This window comes from Vespa velutina, chromosome 17 (genome assembly GCF_912470025.1).
Source record: "Vespa velutina chromosome 17, iVesVel2.1, whole genome shotgun sequence".
Taxonomy (NCBI): domain Eukaryota; kingdom Metazoa; phylum Arthropoda; class Insecta; order Hymenoptera; family Vespidae; genus Vespa; species Vespa velutina.
In genome coordinates, this window is record NC_062204.1 from 2,576,670 (window position 1) to 2,602,788 (window position 26,119).

Here is a 26,119-nt window from a genome sequence, read left to right on the forward strand (position 1 = left end):
ATGACAATCCAAGGGTTCCAACTTAGAATTAAAAAACGCATGTACATATATTCTATCTTCTTATCGTATCAGATTATAATACAACTACATTGAATGATAGAATTTTATTATACGCCAACAATTACTTTCCATTCGTGATAATAATACCTCTAAGAGAAATCTATTTCTCGTAACCCCTGTCATACTCAATGATTGAAGTCTTATTGAATATTTTACACGATGTAAAATTTCCCTCTGACTTTATAAAAAAATATCATTCAGTCTCTCTTACATTCTCTTAACGATATGGATATCTTCAAGAATCATTTCTATAAAATTAATTATCGTCTATTATCCTTCCTTGGTTTATGGCCATATGAAAAATCTCGTTTAAGCCGTGTTTTTCTTATGAATATACCGATGCTATCGTTCAACTTAACACAGGTAATATATATATATATATATATATAAATAAATACATGTCATTATAATATACATTATTAATATACATACGTCTAATTAATTGATCAAAAAAAAAAAAAAAAAAAAAAAAAAAAAAGACCAAACTTATTTACATCATTGATTTATAGATTCTTAAATTGTATACTTCCAAAGGAAACTTTGATATCATTAAAGACGTTATACCAATATGGATTGGATCATCGATCGTCATTATTAAGTATTATCTTTTTGATTTCAGTGTACTCGATGTATGTATCTCCATTATAATATTCTATATCATAAATTATTAAATACAATAAAAGACGTAATTTTTATTTATGTACGTAGGTTAAATCGCTTATTGATGATATGATAATAGATTGGAATATGTGGAAGTCTAAGGAAGAGATTGATATTATGAAGAGGTTTGCCCATTTGGGAAGAATATATACTTTAGGATATACAAGTAGGATTACAAAACTGGTGTTCTTTTATGCTGAAAAAAAAAGGGGGTGGAAACGATAACTTCCCGTCAATTTCTTTTTTTTTTCTCTCTCTCTTTCTCTAGTATACATATACGCTGTTACATCATTATTTCTTTTGGTTACGTTTATACCACCCTTAATGGACGTAATCATACCATTAAACGAGAGTCGTCATATGAAATTACCTGTCCTCGGAGAATATTTCGTTGACGAAGAAAAATATTTCTATTTGATGTATTGTCACATGGCTATTTCAATAATGATCAATGTAACGGCATTCATTGCCACTGATACACAATTGATGATATTTTGTTGTCACGTTAGCGGTGTATTTTCGGTAGTAGGGTGAGAATTAAATTGTTGATAATTATTTTCTTTTCTTTTCTTTTCTTTTCTTTTTTTTTTTTTCTTCTACTTTCTCAATATCATTTTTACTCAAACGATTTGCAATATACATTTGTAAAATGTAGTTTTCGTTTGGAACACTTCCTTAAGAACAACACCATTCAGGATGGATTGACCGATCTACAAAAGAAAGAATGTTACAATCATGTTTCGCTTTCGATCAAAGGACACAAGAGAGCATTAGAGTTAGTATTATAAAAACAAAATAATTATAATTGTTATAAATATAATTGTTATAAATAATTAATTGCACGACAAGTTATGTCGCGATTAATGAATAAAAATATTTTCAAACGAAGGTTCGTCAAACACTTGGAATCTTTGTTTTCGCATTCTTTGCTGATGCAATGCGGCTTGAATATTCTTTGTATGAGCGTTTGTCTTTATCAAGTGAGTTCTGAAAATAATTTTCTATATTCTCTCTTCTTTTCTATAAATTTTCTTTTTATCTGTAAAAAAGAAATTTCATTTTTTTTTCTTTTTTTTTTTTTTTTTTTTTTTTTCATTACAGGTAGCAGTTTTGTATGATGAATCGATAGAAGCTATTAAATTTATTGCAATGGTACTCGGTGAGTTATTCCATTTATTATTTGCCAGTTTGGCCGGACAAAATATAATAGATTCCAGCAGCGAAGTTTATTTTAAAGCGTAAGTCTGAAACAATTTAAAAGAACAATTTGAAACAATTTAATTAATTCATTATCCATATAATCTGTTCATAGATATAAATATATACGTTATAAATAAAAAGATATATATATATATAATAATTAATTATTTTTATATGTACAGTTATAGTGGACTTTGGTACGAGGCGCCGATAGAAGTACGAAAATTATTAATATTGATTATGAAAAGAAGTCTTGAACCTTCTCGTTTATCAGCCGGAAAAATATATATCTATTGTCTGGATGGTTTTTCAACTGTAAGCTAAATAACTACATTACAAATTTCTACGTTTGTATTGATTTTTAATAATTTATCTCAAAATATTTTTTTTTAAGATCCTACGAACTTCTACCTCATACTTCATGGTACTTTCATCGGTTCAATAATTAAACATTGACATTTGTAAATTTTTAGTTGTTTAAATATAAGAGCAATTTCAAATGATCCTTCAATTTGTCTATCATCATTCGTGACAATTACATTTAAATTCATAATTCAAAACGTCGACGATTATTTCTCAAACTTTCTATTTTAATAATTCGTAATAAAAATGATGTGAGAATTAATACGAAAAATATTGTTAATTCATTTTTCCAGAAAAAAAAAAAAAAAAAAAAAAATACTTTGACAAAGTTTTGTCATTTATTTGAAACAACAAAAGCAATTATTTTGTAAATTCTGCTAAACGATTAGAAGTACTCATTTTGTTTTTCTTCTTTTTTTTTTTTTTTTTTTTTTTTTTTTTTTTTTTTTCTTATAAAGAGAATTCATCTTATTAATTAATTTTTTAATTTATTTACTTTCCAAACCTTTTTTCAGGGAAACCGCAAAATATCTAATATAATAATTGTTGGCAATATATTTTTATTATTTTAAAACTATAATATCAAGAATATAAAAGTGTAGTAAAAGATGACTATCAAAAATCAGTATTCTCAATTACATCATTTAATGAATATATAAGATGATCAAAAAATATATAGAATATATAATTTAATATATAACATGTATGTATGATTGTATTATTATAGGAATGTAAAGTATTAACGATCGTTTAAATATTTACCTGAATCATTATTGTTGTCATCGGAAAAAAATGAATTACTTGGAACATTAATAAATCGTATTTTAAATAATGAAGATTTACATGATTACACTGTTCATTGAAACAAACCTAATAAATGAATCAAAAAGCATAGATGTAAATATTCGAAGTTACGATGTTCGAAGAAAATAAAAAATTGTGATTGTATTAGCAATATCTCTTCCTCCAAGTAAGAAATATATTTTCCAATTAATGTAAAGACATTATAGATCGTTAGAAGCATATATATATCATAGTACGTTTGAAATAGACAGATGGTAAACTGATGGTAAGATATATAGGTGTAATACGTATTTTATCAAACTAATACTCTGACATAAGTTTGATTTTATCTATATAAAAGATTGTCTTTTGTCTCATGACAATTCAAAGATTAAAAATTTATAATTAAAACTCTTTCGTTTTTCCTTCGTACGGTTAGATCGATGTATGTATGTATATATGTATATCGAATAAAGGAATTCTATTACACACTAGTAATTATCTTACATTGCGTGATAATGATAGTCGTACGAGAAATCAACTTGACATAAATCATCCGTCATACTCATAACTGAGTCATCATGAATATTTTATAAGAATATTACCAGTAAATATATACAAAGGGTTACTTCCCTTTCATTTCTCAACGAATATCATTCAATCTGTTTTAACGTTCCCTCAACGATATGGACATCTTCGAGAAACATTTCTATAAACTTAATTATCGTCTTTTATCCTTCCTTGGTTTGTGGCCCTACGAAAAATCTCGTTTAAGTCGTGTTTGTCTAATAAATGTCATAATATTATCGATCAATATGACACAGGTAACTTTTGATTCATCTAATAAATGAAACAAAATGAGAACATATTTAATTAATTCATTGATTATAGATACTTAAATTATGTACCTCTGAAGGAAATTTCGATGTCATGAAAGAAGTTATACCTGTTTGGGCTACATCGTTAAATGTCGTCATTAAGTATTATACTTTTGATCTCAGTGTACTTGATGTATGTATATTCATATAATAATGATCAAATATATATATATATATATATATCAAACATCATTTTTATTTACTGTTTCTAGATTAAATTGCTCATGGACAATATGATATTGGATTGGAATATGTGGAAATCCAAGGAAGAGATTGACATTATGAAGAAGTTTGCCCATTTGGGAAGAATGTATACTTTAGGATATACAAGTAGGATTCCAAAACTGATGTTCTTTTACGCTGAAAAAAAGAAAAGAAAAAAAAAAACAAAAAAATAGAGAAAACAAAATTTTCCATCATTTCTATTTACAGTATACATATACATTTTCATGTCATTATTTCTATTGGTGACATTCATTCCACCCTTAATGGATGTTATTATGCCATTAAACGAAAGTCGTCATATGGAATTACCTGTCGTCGGTGAATACTTCCTTGACGAAAAGAAACATTTCTATTTAATTTATTGTCACATGGCTGTTACAATAACAATTAGTATAACAGTATTAATTGCAACTGATACACAACTGATGGTCTTTTGTTGTCACGTTAGCGGTACATTTGCGGTCGTAGGGTGAGAATTTAATTGTTGATAATTTGTCTTCTACTCTTTTGACATCATTCTTAGTTGAATGATTTGCAATTATACATTTATAAAATGTAGTTTTCGTTTGGAACACTTTTTGAAAAATGATGTCACTCTCGACGAATTGTCCGATCTTCAAAGGAAAGAATGTTATAAACATGTTTCGTTATCTATCAAAGGACACAAGAGAGCATTAGAGTTAGTATTATGATATAGTAAATATTCATTGCAACAAATTTCATTCTGATTAATCAATGAAATTTTTTCAAACGAAGATTCGTCAAACGCATGGAATCATTATTTTCATATTCTTTGCTGATGCAATGTGGCTTGAACATCGTTTGTATGAGCATTTGTCTGTATCAAGTAAGCATCGATTATAATTAATATACATATTCTTAATTAATGTTTTTTTTTTCCTTTTTAATCTTGATAAGCGTAATATATAAAAAAAAAATCAATATTTATCACAGATAATAAAGTTGTATAACAACTCAGTAGAAACAGTTAAATTTATTGCATTTTTCATTGGCGAGTTATTTCATTTATTTGTTGCCAGTTTATCCGGGCAAACTATAATAGACTACAGCAGTGAAGTTTATTTCAAAGCGTGAGTAACATGTAATTGACTTCAGTGAATAATCTGAAACAATTAAATTAATCCATTATTTAGTGTTTCATATATATACATATATTATATTATAAATAAAAAAAACATATGATAATAATTAATTTTTTTATATGTACAGTTATAGTGGGTTCTGGTATGAGTCGCCTATGGAAGTACGTAAATTATTGATATTAATAATGAGAAGAAGTCTTGAACCTTCTCGGCTGACCGCTGGTGACATATTTATCTACTGTCTGGATGGTTTTGCAACGGTAAGTTAAATTAGAATTTACAGATATATACATTCATATAATTTTTCTAATTGATCTTAAAATTTCTTCAAGATCGTGCAAACTTCTACCTCATACTTCATGGTACTTTTGTCAGTCCAATAATTAACCATTGATATTTGTAAGTTATTAATTGTTTAAATATAAAATCTATTTCAAGTTATTCAATTGTCATCCATGACATTTACAATGTGTATTCATAATTCACAACATGATTGATTATTTCCCTAATTCAGGAATTTGTGATAAAAATTACAATGAGAGGAATGATATGAAAATTTTTATCAATCAGTCATTGAATAAAGGAATATCACATTTTTTTTTACTTGAGAATGTAGCCTCCGTATGCTCTGATAAGATAAATGATTAATTTTTGTATTTATATTTAGAATTATTTCTACTTTGATAGTGAACAGACATATACTTGAATTAGTTATTTACAATGCTAATAAATTGTATTTGGTATAGACGTATCAAGACATAGACGATCATTATTTTTTTTTTTTTACCACTTCGTTCATTGAAATACATCGAATGAATTTGTTTACCTGCAATATTCGAAGAAAATAAACTTATAATTATCTTTCTAATCTCTCTCTCTTCCCCGCCCCTTTCTCTCTCTCCCTCTCTCTCTCTCTCTCTCTCTCTCTTTTTAAATAAGAAATATTTTTCCAAGTAATGTAAAGACACTATATCCTGTTTGAAGTATATATGTATCACAGTAGGTTTGAAATAGATAAACTGATGATAAAATATTAATACGTGTTATACGTTTGTTATCAAAGTAATACTCTTACCTATATTTGATTTATTCTTCTAGAATAATAGACCCTTCTATTTTCTGACAATCCAAGGGTTTTAACTTATAATTAAATATCGTTTATTTATTCTTTCATATTCGACGAGAATGATGTATAATCAATTGAAAGAATTCTATTACAAACTAGTAATTATCTTGCATATGTTATAACAACGACTGTAAGAAAAATCTATTTCTCCTAAAGCCTGTCATACACTTGATTGAAATCTTATTGAATATTTTATGGGAGGATAAACTTCCCTCCAATTCGTTAGAAAATATCATTCATTCTGTTTTACGTACTCTTAACGATATGGAGATCCTCGAGAATCGTTTCTATAAACTTAATTATCGTCTTTTATCTTTCCTTGGTTTGTGGCCGTACAAAAAATCACGTATACATCGTGTTTGTCTTATAAATATTCCAATATTATCATTCAACATAACACAGGTGAGATCTTCATCCTTCTAATAGTTCTTAAAAAGAGATTGTTTTATTTATTTATTTATTTATTTTATTAATTGTAGCTTCTTAAACTGTACACTTCTAATGGAAACTTTGATATCATGAAAGAAGTTATACCTATTTGGGCTACATCGTTTAATGTCGTCATTAAGTATTATTTTTTTGATCTCTGTGTACTCGACGTAAGTCTAAGATAATGTTCTATATCCGATTAAATATAATTAAAATGAAATATTTTCTTACACTCGTAGATTAAATTGCTTATGGATAATATGATAATGGATTGGAATATGTGGAAGTCCAAGGAAGAGATTGACATTATGAAGAAGTTTGCTCATTCAGGAAGAATGTATACTTTAGGATACACAAGTAGGATTCCAAAACTGGTTTATTTTATTCTGAAAAACAAAGAACAAAAACAAAAAAAAAAAAAAAAAAAAGAAAAACAAAATTTTCTGTCATTTCCTTTTTTTAGTATATATATACGTTTTCATGTTCTTATTTTTATTGGTAACATTTGTACCACCCTTAATGGACATAATTATACCTTTAAACGAGAGTCGTCGTATGGAATTACCTGTACTCGCTGAATATTTCATTGACGAACAGAAACATTTTTATTTGATTTATTTTCACATGTTTGTTTCCATAATGATTATTATAACAATTTTAATTGCAATTGATACTCAACTTATGGTTTTTTGTTGTCACGTCAGTGGTGCGTTTGCGGTCGTCAGGTGAGAATTAAATTATCATTAATTTTTATTACACTTTCTTTAAATTTTTCTATTTAAATTATTCCCAATATATTTTTACAAATCGTAGTTTTCGTTTGGAACACTTCTTAAAGAACGACGCGACATTGGATGGATTATCTGATCTTCAAAGAAAAGAAAGTTACAGGCATGTTTCTCTATCTATCAAAGGACACATAAGAGCTTTAGAGTTAGTATTACAAAAGAAAGAAATTATATAAATTAATTGCAACAAGTTTTGTCGCGATTAATGAATGAAATTTTTTAAACGAAGGTTCGTCAAACGCATGGAACTTTTGTTTTCGTATTCATTGCTGATACAATGCGGCTTGAACATTCTTTGTATGAGCATCTGTCTATATCAAGTAAGTGTCGATTATGAATCATATATTTTTTGTTTTTTCTTTCTTTTCATAAAAATAATTTCATACATTATTACAGATAAAACTGTTGTACGGTAAATCAATAAAAGTAGTTAAATATATTGCATTAGTAACTGGCGAATTATTTCATTTATTTGTTGCCAGTTTATCTGGACAAACTATAATAGACTACAGCAGTGAAGTTTATTTCAAAGCGTGAGTAACATGTAAATTGGCCGAATGAATAATCTGAAACAATTAAGTTAATCCATTATTTAGTGTTCCATAAATATACGTATGTAATTAAATAAAAATATATGATAATAAAAAATTTTTTTATATGTTCAGTTATAGTGGCCTCTGGTATGAGGCTCCTATAGAAATACGTAAACTACTGATATTGATAATGAGAAGGAGCTTTAATCCTTCTCAGTTATCAGCTGGAAAAATATTTGTCTACTGTCTGGATGGTTTTTCAACGGTAAACTAAATTAGAAATAATAAATTTATACATTCATATGATTTTTCTAATTGATCTCAAAATTTCTTCAAGATCGTGCAAACTTCTACCTCATACTTCATGGTACTTTTATCAATCCAATAATTAACCATTGATATTTGTAAGTTATTAGTTGTTTAAATATACGAGCAATTTCAAGTTATACTATTTTCATTTGTCATTCATGACGTTTACATGTGTATTCATAATTTAAAACATGGTCGATTATTTCTCAAATTCTAATCTAAGAATTTGTGATAAAAATGATGAGAGGAATGATTTGAAAAATTCTGTTAATCCATCATTGAAAAAACAAGATCAAATTTTGTCTCCTGAGGATGTAGCCTCTGATGTTTTGACAAGGTGTTGTAATAACTGAAAAAAAAAAAAAAATAATTCTAAAAATTCTGACATATAGAAGGATTCATTTTGTTATTTTTTTTAAGAAAATTTATCTCATTAATAATTTATAAATCCTATAGCCTTTTCAGTGAAACTGCAGGATGTTTAAGCAATCAGCGATACATCAAAACACCTATCATTCGGCTATCAACGAATCAAGTATGTACATTGTATATACCAAACAATAGATTTTTGTATTTATATTAGAATTATTTTTACTTTGATTGTGGGCAGACATTAATTGCATCTTCCTCAAGTCAAATTAGTCCAAATTTCCAACGTAAATCTATTGTACATCGACATGTTTCACCTCATCCACCTTTATTTAGGCAAGGAATCACTGAAACAGATACTTTCAAATCTGTAAGAAAAACAAGATCCATGGTATTTCCTAAAAGTGTGACATTTTTATAATATTATACATTAACAGATATGATACTAATTGATGGCAATATATTCTTATCAATCTAAAACTATATAGTAATGAATACGGCTTGGCATAGAAGTGCCACTGCTTCCACTCCAGATTTAAAAGTTGATCATCAAAAAACATTATCTGTAACAACATCACCTAAAGAAAATACAAAATGGCAAAGTGTGTACAAAATATGGACTTTAACATATAATATGCATGTCTTAGAGATTACACTTGATTGTATTATTTTGGTGGGTAAAATGTTCAATAATTCATTGACATATATTATGTAATTATTATTTTTAGCTTGCAGGATTCATACATTTAGCTGCAGCTATAATTCTGGCTATAAACAAAAACATTATACTGACAATAGTAAAACAAGAAATACATAATTTAATACGAACAACTTTTATTATTGTATCCTTAGTACTCTTGATCTATTCTATTATCGCACTTTATTTCCTTCACAAAGGACGACAAAAAAGAGCAATAGTTGGTGGCAACATAAACGTTACATCTTATTTTTTCATATTAAACATCTATTTCCTTCTTTTAGCATGCAGCTACTTCTTTAATTATGGCATTAGTTATGCTATTCATTGCTTCCATTCAAGATAGAATAGAAATTAAGATTTTAAAAAATGTGGAAATGAATATGCTCTCAATGATCAATTCTAAAACAATAAACTTTTCTTCATCTACTTTGGATAAATTTCATATAATGGTATGGATTATATTATAAATAAAATTAACAATATATAATCACTTGATAAATAATTCAAAAATATGTCTCATATTGTACAGTTTAAATGTTGCGGAGCAAAAGGCAATTTGGATTGGTGTAAAAATGAGAAATTTCTCAAGGGAATCAATTTGAAAACTGATCAAATAAATTCTATAAATCTTTTAGGTCTTTACATTTGCCATATTCCAATATCTTGTTGTTCATCATCTGTCGATGAATATAATGTATCTGTGATATCAAATAGGTATAAAGATAATGGTAAAGAATGTTATTATCAATTTTTAATATAAAATGATCATTGTTGTTATCACCAGTCAAAAGTCATGCTCATTGTATCCAACACCATGGAATACCTATCGTCCTGGATGTTTAACACCATTGAAACTTGAAGTATATTACATGGGTACATTATATAGAGTTATATGTTTTATAACTATAACAGTATTGGTAAATATTTCATATTCTCTTAATATATATATATTAAAACATAAACTATCAAAATAATTTCATTCTTTTTTTTTTTTTTACACAGCTTTTATCTATGGCATCTTCGATACTTCTCTGCATTTATCCATAAAGCAATCATAGTATGAAGTATAAGTAATAATATAGAAAAAAAATATAAAAATTAAAAAAAAAAAAAAGAAATTTTTCTTAATATAAAATTTGTATCAGTGTGCATCGCATAAACGAAAAGACATCACGTTCTAATAACTAAGGTTATTATTACTTACGTAAAAAATAAAACACATCTAATGTAAATCTAATTGATTTATAAACTAAATTTATATAAACGAATATATATATATATATATATATATATATATATATTATATACACAAATATTTTAATTATTAAATTACTTACAGAATTTTTTCAGTATTTTCACGCATTCTAATACCAACAACGACATTGTCGCTAGTGCAGCACGACATAATTCAAACTAACCGCGCAAATTTTCAAATGAATTTTTTCTTTTCTTGCACCAAAGAAATAACCTATAACATAATTTCTGATATAAATAATATGATCGTAAAAATATACACTATCGTATTAAATAAATTTTAACATTAACACGACTTGCTATTTGAAATGAAAATAATGACATATTATTTTAGATCACTATTGTATGCTAATCATATTAATAATTTGAATTTTTATTCGTACATAGCTTCCAATCGCAATTCGATTAAATATCGATTATCGTGTAATCTATGATTTCTCGATTATTAAAAGTAAACATTCGAGATTTATAGGTATGAAAGATATATATATATATATATTTATATATATATATATATACATACCGCAAGTTATTCGTCTAATCGCGCGATTCGTTCTAGCGCGCGCGCTACATTCGCGTCAAGAAAAAGACGGAAATACTAGCGTTGACTTATTCGATCAGGCAGTCGATCGCGGAACGCTCAGGTGTGCGTTTATCGCATAGCTAATATAAACCTCGATCGTGTAATATGTTAGTTATCGTTTGGTGACACACGTGGATCAAATAAAAAAAAAAAAAGAAAAAAAAAATAAATAAATGTGCATATTAATATCGTGACTATAAGAACAAAGACAAAAAAAAAAAAAAAAAAATAAATAATAATAATAATAATAATAATAATAAAATCGTAGAGACGACGAATATAAAAAATTTGTATAAAATATTCTTTTTTCATTCTTTTTTTTTTTTTGTTTTTTTTTTTTGTATACCAATAATAGAATGCAAAAACATCAAAAATATGTATCCTCGTTTTCCAGAAGAAAGATGTCGTATTTCGGAACGAAACTTGCACTTTTTATGATCGCGTGTGGCCTTGTTCTTGGTCAAAGTGATAATCAACAGGCCAATGATCCAGACAGGATCTTTTTTCCTGAATCAACCAGTCTAAATGCCGCAGATAATATAAAAAGATCTACAGCAAGGTCGAAACCGGATGACAACGTACTCTTGGTAAATTAATACATGCTTTTTGTTTTCATTAAAGTAACATTAAATAAATACATATTGATAATAAATAATTAACAAGTTACCTAAGAAAAGAGACGTAAATCAATACTCATTGTTATATTTAATATCTTCTCGTTTCGTTCTCCTTCAATATTATGAAGAAATTGTTTGTAAGTAAAAAAAAGAAAAAAAAAAAAAATACAGAAAAAAGAAATAAATAAAAAATAGAGAAAAAAGGAAAAAAAAGAGAGAGAGAGAGAGAGAGAGAGACGAGGAAAAAAAAATGATAATTAAAGATGCTGTTGTCATTTCAATTAGAACTCTTTCCTCGTAATACTACTTACATGATATTTATGAATTACAAAGCTTTGCGTTCCTAACTCGCAAAGACTTGCGTAATCCTTCAGATCGCGAAAATTAGGTCCGCTTATATTGGAATTTCATTGTTTTCATCATCGACACGTTATTATTTTTTTTTTTTCATTTTAACGTTATTGCAGATATCAATCCTCGTATCAATTCGATAACATGCATATATGTGTGCGATATATATATATATATATATATATATATATATATATATGTACGTGGTATATAAACAGTGTACCTGCATACACACATAGATACACTTATTTGATTTAAAGGCCTGTTAAGAGGATGATATTGAACGTATGTATGAATGTATCTTGTTTCCTTCCAAGAGTTACATTCAATTTCTATTCAGGCCCGTCGGATGACGTCGAAGGCCGAATTATTACTAATGTCGAGGACGTTTGTACCTTCGATTACCTAGAATGCAAGTGTGTTCATATAGAAACATATGTACGTATGTATTCATTGTATGTACATAATTATAAATTCTTTGCACGGTGTTCACCATATATATAATATGTATGGTGTATATGTATATATATATATATACTTAATTATCCAATGATCTTTAGTATATCAATTGTGTAAATTCCACATTTGTCACCATGCATAGATATTTTAGTCACAAATAGAGAATCATTATCTCTTTACAATACATATTTCTCATTATTTTCTTGGAAAGTCTATCGGAATTATGTGTTGTTAAAAGTGAAAGTATGCATTCGTTATTTTCTTGCTCGTTATATCATCGTAGTAGCGATCAAAAAAATATCATACACGGAACAAGGATATTTTTCATGAGTAATTGGATCTATAAAAAAAAGTTTATAGTCTATAAATAAATACATATATATTATTGTTTATAAATATAAAAAAATAGAAAAGACAAATTTTAAATTAATAATAATATCTACCATATCTATTATATACAGATACATATGCAAGTATATAATTATACATTTTGTTTAATATATATATATATATTAAACATATATATTAAAAAAAAAACAAATTAAAACTGAAAGAATACGTTTAAAAAATTGTTTACGTACGTAATATTTTATACATCCTGTATCATATAATAATTCAATTACTATCATTGATCACATCTCATATGCAATATTTATATGCATATATATATATATATATAAATTTTTTTTTATATTTCTTCGTCGACAAAAAATAAAAGACAAATCGCGATCTTGAATCGTAATCATCATAAAGTTGATGATTAACTTTGATCTTATCTAATCAAATCGTCACTATAATCGTTCCAGCTTCCAACAACAAGGACGAAGGAAGTTCTGCATTCTAGTTAGTTTTGAATTAACCGGACGCATTAAATCCACGTATATAGTGACCGACTTGTCAAGTTTATTTAAGTAGCACGACATCTTTTAACACGTTCCGTGGCAAGTCATTTTTGCCTGACTTGTCGTTCAGGCCATTTGACATTTTGACTAAAGAAAAAAATGACTGCGTGTACCACCGGTGGTACACGTCGCCTGAAGATCAAGTTTAACGTGTACCACCGGTGGTACACATGGCACGGAACGTATTAATGCTTGAATTTTGCGTTCTTACACTTCATTTCGTTTGTACATTAAGTAAGATGTGACGTTTAAGTATGATATGACGTTGTATCGTTTTTACATTCTTGGAAAAACGTTAACAAATGAATGAATAATTTTTAATCAACATGAATCCTCATTGAACTACGATACGTCATTTAAAATACGATAATAACAATTTCTAAGTTTAATATCAGAGCCTTTAGAAATTCTTGTTTTTTTTTATTCTCTTTTATTTTTTTTTTTTTTTTTTTTTTTTTTAATTTTCATATTTACACAATAAAATATCAAAAAGTATATAATTATAATAAATAATTCATCTATTGTTTATTATTTTTAATTATTAAATTAAATTACCAAGAAGAGAAAAATTATTGCAGTATTATTTCTTAGACATTTATTAAGAAAGAACTCGTTCTCTTTGCACGGTAACTTATTTTACTTATTGGAATATTCAAACGAGTTTAACAACAGGTTCTCTTCTCGACCACTGACCGGATTTTATAGTTTCAAGAGTTTTGCCTGTTAGAAAGTTATCCTTCCTATTTTTGCACAAACTATAGTAAAAATTATCGTACTAATCGAATTTATTATTAATATACTATATAGAAATCTTATTAATAACATATGACACACTTTAATCGTTCTATTCAATCATGATTTAAAATTTTAATTATTAGAAAGTATATACGTACGTATGTTGGCAAGTACTGAATTAATTATTAAGCTAATAACACACAATTAATTTTAATCGTATTGTTACTCTATCATTGTAATCATCATTGTAATCGTAATCCCTTAAATAATATAACATTTCGTTATATCGATTAATAAGTCGCATTGTTATCATCTCTATTCGATTGAAAATATAATTTAAAAAAAAAAATACATGTAAATGAAAGACGAAGATGCATTAAGACCGGTTATTTATTATATTTCAATGTCATCGTCACACGTAAGTCAACATCACAGATCATTGCGTTTATCGTACGTCCTTCGCTTAGCACAAGACCTATTTTTATTATAACGCGTAATGATGTTATCAAGTAACGATTTAACATAATTCATTGTAATTATGCGGTTTTTTTTTCTCCATTTCTTTCTTTCTTTTTTTTTTTTTTTTACCTTTTTTCTTTTTCTTTTGTTTGTTTGTTTGTTCGTTTGTTTCTCTTTTTCCTTACTCAGGAACAAAGTTTGACATTAATAAATTGTTCAATAAGAATCATCGAATAAGAATTATTATTTTCTGTATATAATATATAATAGAAAATAAAAAACAATTTTTTATATTTCCTTCGAGTAAAATAATCTTTGAGAATCTTTTTATTTGATATATAACTTGTTAACGAGCTACACTGTGCGTTCATTTCTTTTTTTTTTCGTTTTCTTTTTTTCTTTTTTTTTTTTTTTACCTTCATCTTCCGCCTGAAAAATCTCTTTTTTTATTTTATGATCGGCCTACAAAGAAATATGTAAAAATTATTATATCTGTATTATACAAAAATTGTTATTAAACATTAATAAATAATATATATATATATATATATTTACATATTTATATATATATATATTTTTTTTTAATAGAAAATATTCGTATACCTTGATAAATAATTTTAAGTTTATTAACTTTATACGCATAATTGTTAATTGTCACTTTGTAATTTGATCCTTCTTGAAAAATGAAACGATTATAATAATTTTTGGATAACATCTTCACATTTTTTTTTTTTTTTTTTACTTTACGGATTATTGACCTAAGGAGATCGATTTAAAAGATAATTATCACCTTAGTCACAACAGTATCCGCGATCGAGGATGATGATTCAGGAATTGATTAGTACTGGGAATACCCTGATCGATGGATCAGGTTTTTATTTTTACTCGTAATAGTATTTTTTTTTTCTTTTCACATTTTTTCTTTTCCCTTTTTTTTTTTTTTTGAAATACACTTTCCGCGTGTCGTGCTATGGAATGAGAAAAAAATAATTATGTGTGTGTGTGTGTGTGTGTATATGAGGAAAAAAGAAAATATTAGTCGATGAGATCAGTAAGATAAGATAATTCGTTCAATTTTCAAGAAATTCAAGGAATTTCAATTATTAATTATATTGGCACGATCAATAACAATTTTCAATGGTTTACATTGAAATAAATAATATTTTTAATAAATAACATTTATTAAAAATATTTCGTACCTCAAATCTAAATAAATAACAGCGTATAGTATATATTTTTTTTTTTTCAATTTTTCATTGATAACTTTAAATATTTTATATCAAAATAAACAACACTAATATTATTTATATCGAAAAAATTCATTGCTTATCGATCGATCCAATGAAATTATCTTGCGATATATCTAATCGATCTTGAGGATAAAAATTGAAAAGAAGAAAAAAAAAAATATAGAAAAACAAGCTTTATTAATGATTAATAAAAGAAATAGATAAATATTAACCCGTTAAGAATATTTTTATGATCTTCTTCTATATATGCTGACAATAAATTATCAGAGCAAATGATTTTCTTACCACGTTACGTTGTTTTTTGTCGGCACGTTAAAAAATATAAAAGAGAGAGAGAGAGAGAGAGAGAGAGAAAGAGAGAGAGAAAGAGAGAGAGAGAGAGAAAGAGAGAGAGAGAGAGAAAGAATCTTGCGTGGGCTATACGGTAAAGTGCAATTTGTAAAGTAGACAATAAGATTATCGTTGGCGCTATAAGTGCGTCACTAAATATTGCCAAGCTTGCAAAAGTATGTCTTTTAAGTGCTACAATATAATAGTTATCTTCCTCTCCCGTCTCGCGTTTTTCTTTATTTTTGTTTTGTTTTATTTTGTTTTCTTTTCTTTTCTTTTCTTTTTTTCTTTTCTGTTTTTTTTTTTTTTTTTTTTTTTTTTTTTTTTTTTCTTTATTAAAAATATGACTGGCTTTTCAAAAGGATTTACATGTCGAGGACAGAACATTTATAATAGAGAGAGAGAGAGAGAGAGAGAGAGAGAGAGAGAGAGAGAGAGAAAGACTGTAAAAAAAATATCATTAACTTAGAATATCAAAAATAATTGAATAAATTTATATATGCGAAATATATATATATATATATATATATAATTCATCCAAGTAAAAATTAAAATTATGAAATTATAAATTGTGCATTATCTTGATGAAATATAAATTATATATGACAATTAATATCATCGTTTGAATAATTAGATAAAGCTCGATCAATTTATCTTATTATATTGTATAAATTAATAAATGTCGTTTATTTTTTTCTTAGAATATTCATAAATTTAAACAATTTTATCCTTCTGAGTAATTCGATTGAATTACAACGTTGTAATTGTTTTTTCCTTTTCTTCTTTTCTTTATCTTTTTTTTCTTTTTTTTTTTTTTTACATTGTCCACTATCAGACAGACAGGGAAGGTTTTCTTATTCTTCATTATCATTCACGTAAATCGGATTCTAATTTCCAATTCTATCTGACGTTTTTTTCCTTATCTTTTTTAGGCTTCATTAAAAATCGCTCAACGAATAAATTCGATCGAATCTTATGAAGAGTTCCTTGAGTTTGTCAATGTTCCAGAGGATAAAAAAATTCATATAGCTGGTAAGCATTAATACAATTGTAATTAAACATTATTTATATTTTTCTAGCGATATGAAAGAATACAAAAAAAAATAAAATACAAAAATCATTTCACGACACTTTACGTATCACGCCCACATAAATACGCTATATTAAAAAGTGACAATAAAAATAAAAATAAAAAAAAAAAAGAAAAAAAAAAAAGAAAAAAAAAGCAAAAAGAAAAAAAGAAAAAAGGTAGATTGCCTTTAAGTTCGTATTCGCTACTGCAACCTGATCTTATCTTAAAGAAAAAAAAAAAAAAAAGAGAAGGTAAATGTTTTCAATTACGAATAAAGTACACATGTATGTATATGTGCGAAGAGAATCGCTTATCCAAACGTACGTTGTTATCAGTAGAAATATGAGATCATCCTATAAATTATCACTATCCTCATATATTTAGTCCCTTTTTATAACATTTCACTCGATATTTCAAAATTATTCGAAGAAAAAAGACAAAAAAGAATAATAATAATAAAAAAAAAAAAAAAAAAAAAAAAGACCTTACGCAATATGTCAGACTTAATTGTAAACATTAATTTATTTAATATAATTATTTTTTTAAGAAGTGTATTTAATTAAATTAATTAAACCGGAAGGAGATCGTTTAATAAAAAAAATATCTAAACGTGAACTCTAATTCCCGTCTATAATCAGTCTTTTAAATTGTAATAATGTAAATTTAATTGTTTACAAAATAAAACGTCCTTAATAAAATATCCTCCGTCATATTTTTTAATTTCTTCAAGTTAATCACATTGGACAGGTTTCTTGAACGTATAAAATTTTGGTTGAAAATTGTTGATCGATGAGATACGTAAATCCATCTTGTTCTTTTGAAACGTAATATGCAATTTGTAGTTTGCAAGAACCCTAACGTCATATTAAATTCCTGACTAAAGTACCTTTTGTATATGGCTCGTGTCGTATAAAATCTGTGATAGTACACAGACATGTTCTTTTTTTTTTTTTTTCAGATAATTTGCAATTTTTATTTTCTCATAAATCTCATTCTCTTTTTTTTATATATATATATAATCATCACCATTTCTTCCAATATTCTCCTTCCAATTTGATAGTTCCTATAGCAGCCTGAATATATAGGATGAGCCAAAACTGTATAAATGATTTTTAAAATCAATTTTAAGCCCCTTTATCGAGACTCTTTTAATAAGATTCGTAATTTTACAATCTCTGAAAGCGAAAAAAAAAATAGTCGATTGAAAAAAAATGTAATTGATATTTAAAATTCACTTATAAAGAAACTTTTGATCCATCCTGTATTTTATCTTACTCCATTCGTTCGGTTAGTACCAAACGTATCTTCTTCTTCTTCTTCTTCTTCTTGCTTGTGCTTGGTTGTACTCACTCTAATGGTCCTGATCTCATTGGTGCCATTTCCTCTTCCAATTTTACTCTATTGATGTTCCTCTCTCTCTTCGTCCATTCTCGTATCATATATATAAAGCTTGAAAAGATTGCATAAATCGGCTTCGTTTCATCGCACGTACACGATATCATCTTCTTGATACTTCAAAACTTCATTCGAATTTATAGCTCGTGTTTTCACCCTTGAGAAAAAAAAAAAAAAAAGGAAAGAAAAAAAAAAAGAAAAAAAAAAAGACAAAAAAAAGAAAGATCCAAATCTCCAAGTATATTTTATTCAAGCTATTTCAATATCAACTTTCTTTATGTTCCTTCGATTTCGAAAGATCCTGTTTTCTAATTGAGTTATATGTATATATAATTGACATTGAAGATCCGACATTTAAAGTAGATTTCTTCCTTCTTTTTTTTTTTTTTTTTAATATAACCAATTGATCCCCTTCCCTCTCCCCCTACCCCTATCCCTATCCCTTACTCCGAGAAAATAATATTAAAGATATAGGAAAGTAGTTTGTGAAATCATACGTGACATGTTTGAAGAAATGAATCATTAAAAAGATTTTTACCTGTTACCAACAGTTCTTTTCATAATAAATATCAACGATCGATATTAACGTTCTTAAATAGGAATTGATCAGGTTCTTTTATGCGATAAACTTTCGAATATTTCTCTGGCCTCGGGCAATTTTATCGGGCAAATCCGAGGATAATATTTTTGAATAAATGATTCTCCCCAAATGAGAAAAGCAAGATTATTCCGAGTAAAGGAATCATTTGGAAATGTTATTCCAAGAAAAAATTTATTCATCAGGCATATTAACAATTATCTGAAAAAAAAAAAAAACAAAAGATATATATATATAAAATTGTTAAATTTTTAATCAAAGATAAAAATTCATTTTGATTAGGTAGAATAGGAAATAGCGAAGAAAGATCGAATGCAGAACGACCGAAGCCGGCTAATTGTATGCCAGAATTACAAGCAGTATCCTTGAGACAAGAAAATAGACCTTCTACATTTTATTATCCATCTTGTACGAGAATCAAAAGATGCGGTGGATGTTGTGGGCATTATCTACTAACGTGTCAACCTGTTGCATCAGAAATTCGAAATTTTGAGGTGAGTTATTTAATCAATCGATTGATCTTTCATTATTGATAAGTAATAACAATTTATACTTTTTTTTTTTTATTTATTTTTTTTTTTTTTTTTTTTTTAATATCAAAGGTAATAGTCTCAGAAATCGGCGAAGATTTACAAGTAACATATAAAGGTAAAGAAATTGTGGCATTGGAGGAACACACGAAATGCAAGTGTGATTGCAAAGTTAAGGCAGAGGTAATTAAATCAAGTAAATTGTTAATAGATAATCGAAAGGCATTCCATAAACTTGTCTACTTCTATCTTATTTCACATGTAAACCCCTTTTTATCCTTCCAATTTTTATACCAATATAGATTAAATTTTTTTCTTCCCTAATTTAAAAATAACTACATTACTTTCGTCGAATTAACAAATGTGTCCTATTTTGAATACGTTCTTCCATTATTATATTCATCCTAATTTCTCAGCATCGAACGTTAAAGTACACGTTTGAAAGTATTTACCTTTAAATTATCATATCCGCTTTGATTAAATCAAATTACGCGTTCTATGATAAAATCAAAAATGTCTTTCTAAAACGTTTTATATGGAATAAATAATAATTATATATTTCTTATTATTTAAATAAAAAAGAGAACATATAATTTTAAATCTTAGCACTGCAATGAAAAGCAAGTCTACGAAAGGGACGAATGTAAATGCGCTTGTATAAATACTGACGAAGAAGAAAAATGCAAGGCAAATAACAACATTAAACTTTGGGATAGTGAAGTCTGTACTTGTGCCTGTAGGGAGATCGAAGAGTGTTCAACTGGGTCCTATTTCGACCACAATACGTGCAGGTGTGAGAAGAAACAATAAGGGGAAACTGCTAAAAGGATTACTTCTGCACTTCTTACCGTATTCTACTCACTATCATTATCTTGTAAGCTGTGAAGCACGAAGCGTTCCTATTTCACACGAATTTTATTAATTTTCCTTTTTTTTTTTTATTCTTTTTTTTTTTTTTTCTTTTCTCTTTTCCTTTCTTTCTTATATTCTTTTATGTCTCATCGCTTGATGTCAATTGTTTTCTTCACAGCTTTTTTTTGCTTTCTTCTCTGCATTCATCTTATTTTTCTAAAAAAAAAAATTATGCACCAAAGAACCATATATACTCTAATCTTGTTGCTAGTCTTGATACTTATATAATCCAATTTGCTCTCATGCTATTTATATTATTTTTTGCACACACATTTTTTTGTTTTTTTTTTTTTTCTTCTTCTTACTATTACATATGATTAACAAAAAGTTATTAATATCTCTTGTCAATCGGACAATTCTGTAACACAAATAATATTTATTCAAGGTGTCAAAGAGTTCCAATATTCTCACAGTTTGGAGATTTATCTAAAAAGATCGGATACAGATTTGGACAAACTCAAAGGCCTGAAAGCGTACCACCTGTGATAGTGACTTTAGATGCCTCAGATCCAAGGCGGAAACAAAAAGATGATCCTGAATATTAATGAAAATGAAATTAATTGAATTATGCAATATGACCAATGATAAATAACTTTTTACATGGCCATGCTTATATTTATGAGACTCTCATACTCATATCATTTTGTTAAGCTATAAGATATACGTTTAGTATATATTTATATTTTAAGTATTATCTATTTATCCATTGTTATGCAGATCAATAGACTGCATTTTCACATATCATAGAACATTGTGATATGAATATAAATATAGATAATTGTATAAAGCTTATTTGTATTATTCTTTCCTTATTGATTATATATGGTATGTATTAATATTACAATTACAAATATAAATTCATATTTTAATTATGTATACAAAAATATATCTTTTTTAAAATGATCAAATTAAAAATATCTCTAACCTTAAAAATAAAACAATAAAACTATCTACGTACTAGATGAATGTATTTTATCACAGAAAGTACATACAAGAGTATGCATATACGAATATTAAATATTTTTTTAAATGCTTCCTTCTGACGGAGTATTTTCTAATCGCTCTTTAACAGATATTGATTCTATTTCTTTAACATTTTTTTCCTTCTGTTTTTTTTCTATCTTTAATAAAAATAACGTCAATGCTTTATTAACTTCCAAGAATACAGAATGATTTTCATTAATGGACTGCATTGACTCAGCTATGGATTCTGCAAGAATATGTAAGATTAAAAGCAATTAAATCATTTGTAATAAATAAAATATACGTCTAAAAGCAATAAACAATGATTTCATTAGTAAATTTCTTTTTAAAGCTCATCATTAAGATGTTACAATCATTCATAACCTATCATTTGGACCAATAAAATATTCATTCCAAATAATTGCTTGCATAATCTTTCTATTGAAGATAATATATATTAATTATGATTAAGTTATTGAAAGTAATAAATACCAATATATTAGTATTAATATTTATATTGAATGTATATTCTAATACATACCAATAGAAGATGCTATATCATCTAATATTCCTTGTTGCGAATATTTAAAACGTTTGTTTATCTGTGCCATTACGTCATCCTTTTCATAATCTATATTTGTATACCTTTTTATGTCTCGACTCATACTGAAATCTCAAATACTCCGAAGGATACTAAGAGAACAGAAGGAACAAGTAAAATAGTTACGATCTTTGGCGGGAAATACGTATTAATTTCCCGCATATTTCATTGACCAAACTAGTCAAATATATGATTGTAGATATTCAACATGATAATAGTTCAATTGTTCGTAACATCAAAATCACAATAATTATATAATAATATAATCTATATGTAATAATCTATGAATAATTTATTCTATTAAATAATGAAAAAATAAGATAACAATGTAAATTAATTTTAAATAACAATTACATATATAATACGAAAAGAATAAATATTAAGATGCTCTTTTGAATTTTGTTGGCATTTGTTATAGCGCGAATATGAAAAGAATTATTTTTATTTAAAAATTAATAACATTATTATTGTTAAAATTTATTCTTTCATCAATTAATTATTGATCTATTATATATACGTAGACATTAATAATATTGTTTTCTAATATAATTATTGATTGAGTGTTAAGAAGAAAAGTATTTGTTTATAACAAAATTCTAACATAATTAAAAATCAATATTAAAATGAAATTATTATAATAACGTTTAAATCTAAATATTCAAATGGTATTCTATAAAAATTATTTAATTTAATTAAGAAATCCTTTAAAAAAAAAAAAAAAAAAAAAAACATGTTGTGCCATCTGACGAAAGAAAAAATAAACTTTCTTTCTCTAATTCTTCTCGTCGTATCACTGGTAGATGGCGAAACGTGATCTTTTTTTCATGAATTTGAAAAAAATTTTTAACCTAACAATCTTTACGATCCAACGTTAATGAAAAATAAAAAAAATTTCAATCTTAAATAATACAAATTTCATCAAATATATGACATTAACAAAACATGCTATTTAACATATACACATATTAATCAATGTACTTGTTGATCTAATGAATATAATGTAAATTTAATCAGTATAATAACACTCATACGTATCGATTCGTTCTGTTGCTAAGCTGAATTAGAAATATTTCGAAGATATGTAATTGACTCACGTTCGAGATTCGAGAACGATAAGAGCGCAAAAATCGAGAATATATCGAAACATTTGTTACATCGTTACGTATCGTTTAGCATTACGCACACATGCACAGCACACACACACACATATATATATATATGTATATATATGTACATATGTACAAGATGTATGCCTTCGATAATCCAAAAGAGTTAGCATACGATAAATGATAACGCGATGATGAACAAACTTCAAAAAGGGTGTAATTATCGTCAGAATTCAAGGAAAGAAGTTAACCCCGTTTTATTTGAGACAAGGATCAAGATATATGCGTGTATATAAATAAATATAAATATATATATATATATATATTTCTCGTTCATGAAGATTCCTTCATTATCGACATCGCGTACACTCTCAAATACATGATCTAGATAACGCGTGTGTGATTTATTTAAATTTTTACGATGTTCGTTTTTCAATCATTCTGAGAAGGTCATTATTTACAAAGTTATTGATACAGATGGTTAATCTTCTTGAAAGGTAACAATCAGTAACTCGAACGTTTTATTATCTTTCTTATATACTTTCTATCGTCGATGATAAAACGAATCTAATGATTATTGATTAGATCTATTTCTATTATCGAAGTTTTTTTTCCTTTTTCCCTTTTAAGTTAAGAATTTTTTTTTTTTTTACGAAAGCAATACACGGTCTCGTAAATTTTTGGAGGTTAGATTAAAAAAAGAAAAAAACGTAAATATAAATATATATATATATATATATATCGAAGAACAAAAGAGATATCGAATGATCGATCTTGTGAATTCAGGAGATGCGTACGTGCCTTAAAGGTGACTTGGTGATGTAAAGAGTAAGAAAAAAGAATGGAGGAAGAGAGAGAGAGAGAGAGAGAGAGAGAGAGAGAGAGAGAGAGAGAGAGGCAAACAGTAGCTGCTGGTCGAGAGGCCGATTCACGGCGCCATTTTTTTGCGCCACCCGTTATAATTGCCGGGGCCTTGTCACTTTTGCCTTAGCTCGGGCCGCATGGCCCCTACTACATGCAGTAATGTATCTTACTTCTAGGTCGCCCTGTGACTTGTGCCGGCTACCTCAAAGAGGTTTAATTGTGAAAGAAAAAGATGCCAACAGAATGAGAGAGAGAAAGAAAGAGAGAAATAAAAATGGCTGACACGCATCAACGTTCGTTCTCTCTTTTCGTGACATATCGAATCAAATCACGAACTCTTTTTTCTTTTCTTTTTTGTTTTCTTTCTTTGTTTTCTTAACAAAAATATATGATAAATAATAAAAATAATAAATAAATTTGCATGACATCGAAAGCATTCGTTTTTATTATAATATCTATAAATCGATCATGAGTACTTACGTACATATGTATATAAGTAGATATATAAATCGTTTGGTAAAGGGGGATTTCATTCGATAACGATATACATCGAGAACGTTCGATAAATAATGTCCTATGTATTTACGCTGAGTTTATTCGCCCTACTAACCTAATTTCCTTATCGATTCTTCGTACTTAGCAACACCGAGCGCAAGGATTCCTCGAGAACGTTGACGTATATATGTACGTATATATATATATATATGTACGTATGTATGTACACGTAAGTATATATTCAATAATCGTGAAGGCGACTGAACAAAAAAAAAAAAAGGAGGAAAGAAAATGAAGAAAAAAAAACAAGGATAGAAAAAAGAAAGGAAAAAAGAAAGGAAAAAAGAAAAAAAAGGCAAGAAAAGCAAGCAATCACAACGTTGAAAGTAATGCGAACGCGGAAAGAGTGCGTATGTTCCGAGTGCTCCTCCAAAGGAGTAAAGGCGGGAAATTTAAAATTCAAAGAAGGTTGAAGGGAAAAAAAAAGCATACCTCGCCTACGTACTTTTACGCCACTTTCTTAAGTGTACACACGCGTCTTTCTCTCTCATTCTCACTCTTTATCTCTTTCTTTCTTTCTTTTATATACCTCAAGGTCTTCATGAGAAGGTCCATGCAACAGCACAACAGCAGCAGGAGTAGGCTGCTTGTACGAGTTCGGACTGCTCGTAACACGGTAGCCAACACCGGTGGTGGGTTTAAATCATATTAAAGCACGTCCAGGACGCGCTAACCGTAAGCCTGGATTACGGCTACAGGCGGTTTCAACGTACCAACATCGGAGCCACCATCACAATATGTATAACGCCGTAATTCGATCGTCTTATAGACGAAAGCAAGAAAGAAGAAGAAGAAAAATAGACACGGTAGAAGAGACGGTATATTGGGATCTCGGAAGCTACCCGTGTATCGGAGATTTATCGGGAATTTAATATTTTCTTTCCCCGAAAGTTTAGATCGATATCGTGGTACCCTTCTACCTTGGTTAGATCTTTCCTTTACAAAAAAAAAAAAAAAAAAAAAAAAAAAAAAAAAAAAAAAAAAAACAACTCCGTATCTTTTAATTAGTTATTAATTATTATTATTATTATTATTATTATTGTTTTATTTTTAATCT

General features: G+C 27.2%; 3 protein-coding genes across 3 annotated transcripts; all 3 read left to right on the plus strand.

Annotated features, from left to right (window-relative positions):
• Nucleotides 1-277: 277 nt before the first annotated feature.
• LOC124955264 lies at nucleotides 278-8,536 on the plus strand. Its single transcript, XM_047509431.1, has 27 exons — nucleotides 278-423; nucleotides 570-689; nucleotides 769-886; nucleotides 989-1,250; nucleotides 1,376-1,495; nucleotides 1,610-1,700; nucleotides 1,822-1,958; nucleotides 2,103-2,235; nucleotides 2,315-2,362; nucleotides 3,958-4,077; nucleotides 4,157-4,274; nucleotides 4,377-4,638; nucleotides 4,729-4,848; nucleotides 4,926-5,016; nucleotides 5,124-5,260; nucleotides 5,400-5,532; nucleotides 5,605-5,642; nucleotides 5,940-6,012; nucleotides 6,555-6,800; nucleotides 6,878-6,997; nucleotides 7,067-7,184; nucleotides 7,291-7,552; nucleotides 7,641-7,760; nucleotides 7,845-7,935; nucleotides 8,012-8,148; nucleotides 8,281-8,413; nucleotides 8,486-8,536. The coding sequence occupies exons 1-27, from the start codon at nucleotides 286-288 to the stop codon at nucleotides 8,534-8,536; spliced, it is 3,537 nt and encodes a 1,178-aa protein (XP_047365387.1). The 5' UTR covers nucleotides 278-285.
• Nucleotides 8,537-9,648: 1,112 nt separating this feature from the next.
• LOC124955265 lies at nucleotides 9,649-10,573 on the plus strand. The gene is made up of 4 exons (XM_047509432.1): nucleotides 9,649-9,975; nucleotides 10,056-10,240; nucleotides 10,311-10,443; nucleotides 10,529-10,573. Exons 1-4 carry the CDS (start codon nucleotides 9,829-9,831, stop codon nucleotides 10,571-10,573), a joined length of 510 nt encoding a protein of 169 aa, XP_047365388.1. The 5' UTR covers nucleotides 9,649-9,828.
• A 743-nt stretch (nucleotides 10,574-11,316) lies between these two features.
• On the plus strand, nucleotides 11,317-21,765 carry LOC124955098. Its single transcript, XM_047509005.1, has 7 exons — nucleotides 11,317-11,424; nucleotides 11,758-11,950; nucleotides 17,399-17,498; nucleotides 19,814-20,025; nucleotides 20,134-20,244; nucleotides 20,668-20,852; nucleotides 21,359-21,765. The coding sequence occupies exons 2-7, from the start codon at nucleotides 11,765-11,767 to the stop codon at nucleotides 21,516-21,518; spliced, it is 954 nt and encodes a 317-aa protein (XP_047364961.1). The 5' UTR covers nucleotides 11,317-11,424; nucleotides 11,758-11,764; the 3' UTR covers nucleotides 21,519-21,765.
• Nucleotides 21,766-26,119: the final 4,354 nt, after the last annotated feature.

Excerpts from the sequence above, each read along its gene's own strand:
- LOC124955264 (XM_047509431.1), top strand. The coding sequence starts at position 286 with ATGGATATCTTCAAGAATCATTTCTATAAAATTAATTATCGTCTATTA. Across the intron at positions 8,149-8,280 it reads AGTGAAGTTTATTTCAAAGC|TTATAGTGGCCTCTGGTATG; the intron begins GTGAGTAACATG and ends TTATATGTTCAG. Across the intron at positions 8,414-8,485 it reads GTCTGGATGGTTTTTCAACG|ATCGTGCAAACTTCTACCTC; the intron begins GTAAACTAAATT and ends AATTTCTTCAAG.
- LOC124955265 (XM_047509432.1), top strand. The coding sequence starts at position 9,829 with ATGGCATTAGTTATGCTATTCATTGCTTCCATTCAAGATAGAATAGAA. Across the intron at positions 9,976-10,055 it reads TGGATAAATTTCATATAATG|TTTAAATGTTGCGGAGCAAA; the intron begins GTATGGATTATA and ends CATATTGTACAG. Across the intron at positions 10,241-10,310 it reads GTATCTGTGATATCAAATAG|TCAAAAGTCATGCTCATTGT; the intron begins GTATAAAGATAA and ends TGTTATCACCAG.
- LOC124955098 (XM_047509005.1), top strand. The coding sequence starts at position 11,765 with ATGTCGTATTTCGGAACGAAACTTGCACTTTTTATGATCGCGTGTGGC. Across the intron at positions 17,499-19,813 it reads TAAAAAAATTCATATAGCTG|GTAGAATAGGAAATAGCGAA; the intron begins GTAAGCATTAAT and ends CATTTTGATTAG. Across the intron at positions 20,853-21,358 it reads TTCGACCACAATACGTGCAG|GTGTCAAAGAGTTCCAATAT; the intron begins GTGTGAGAAGAA and ends TATTTATTCAAG.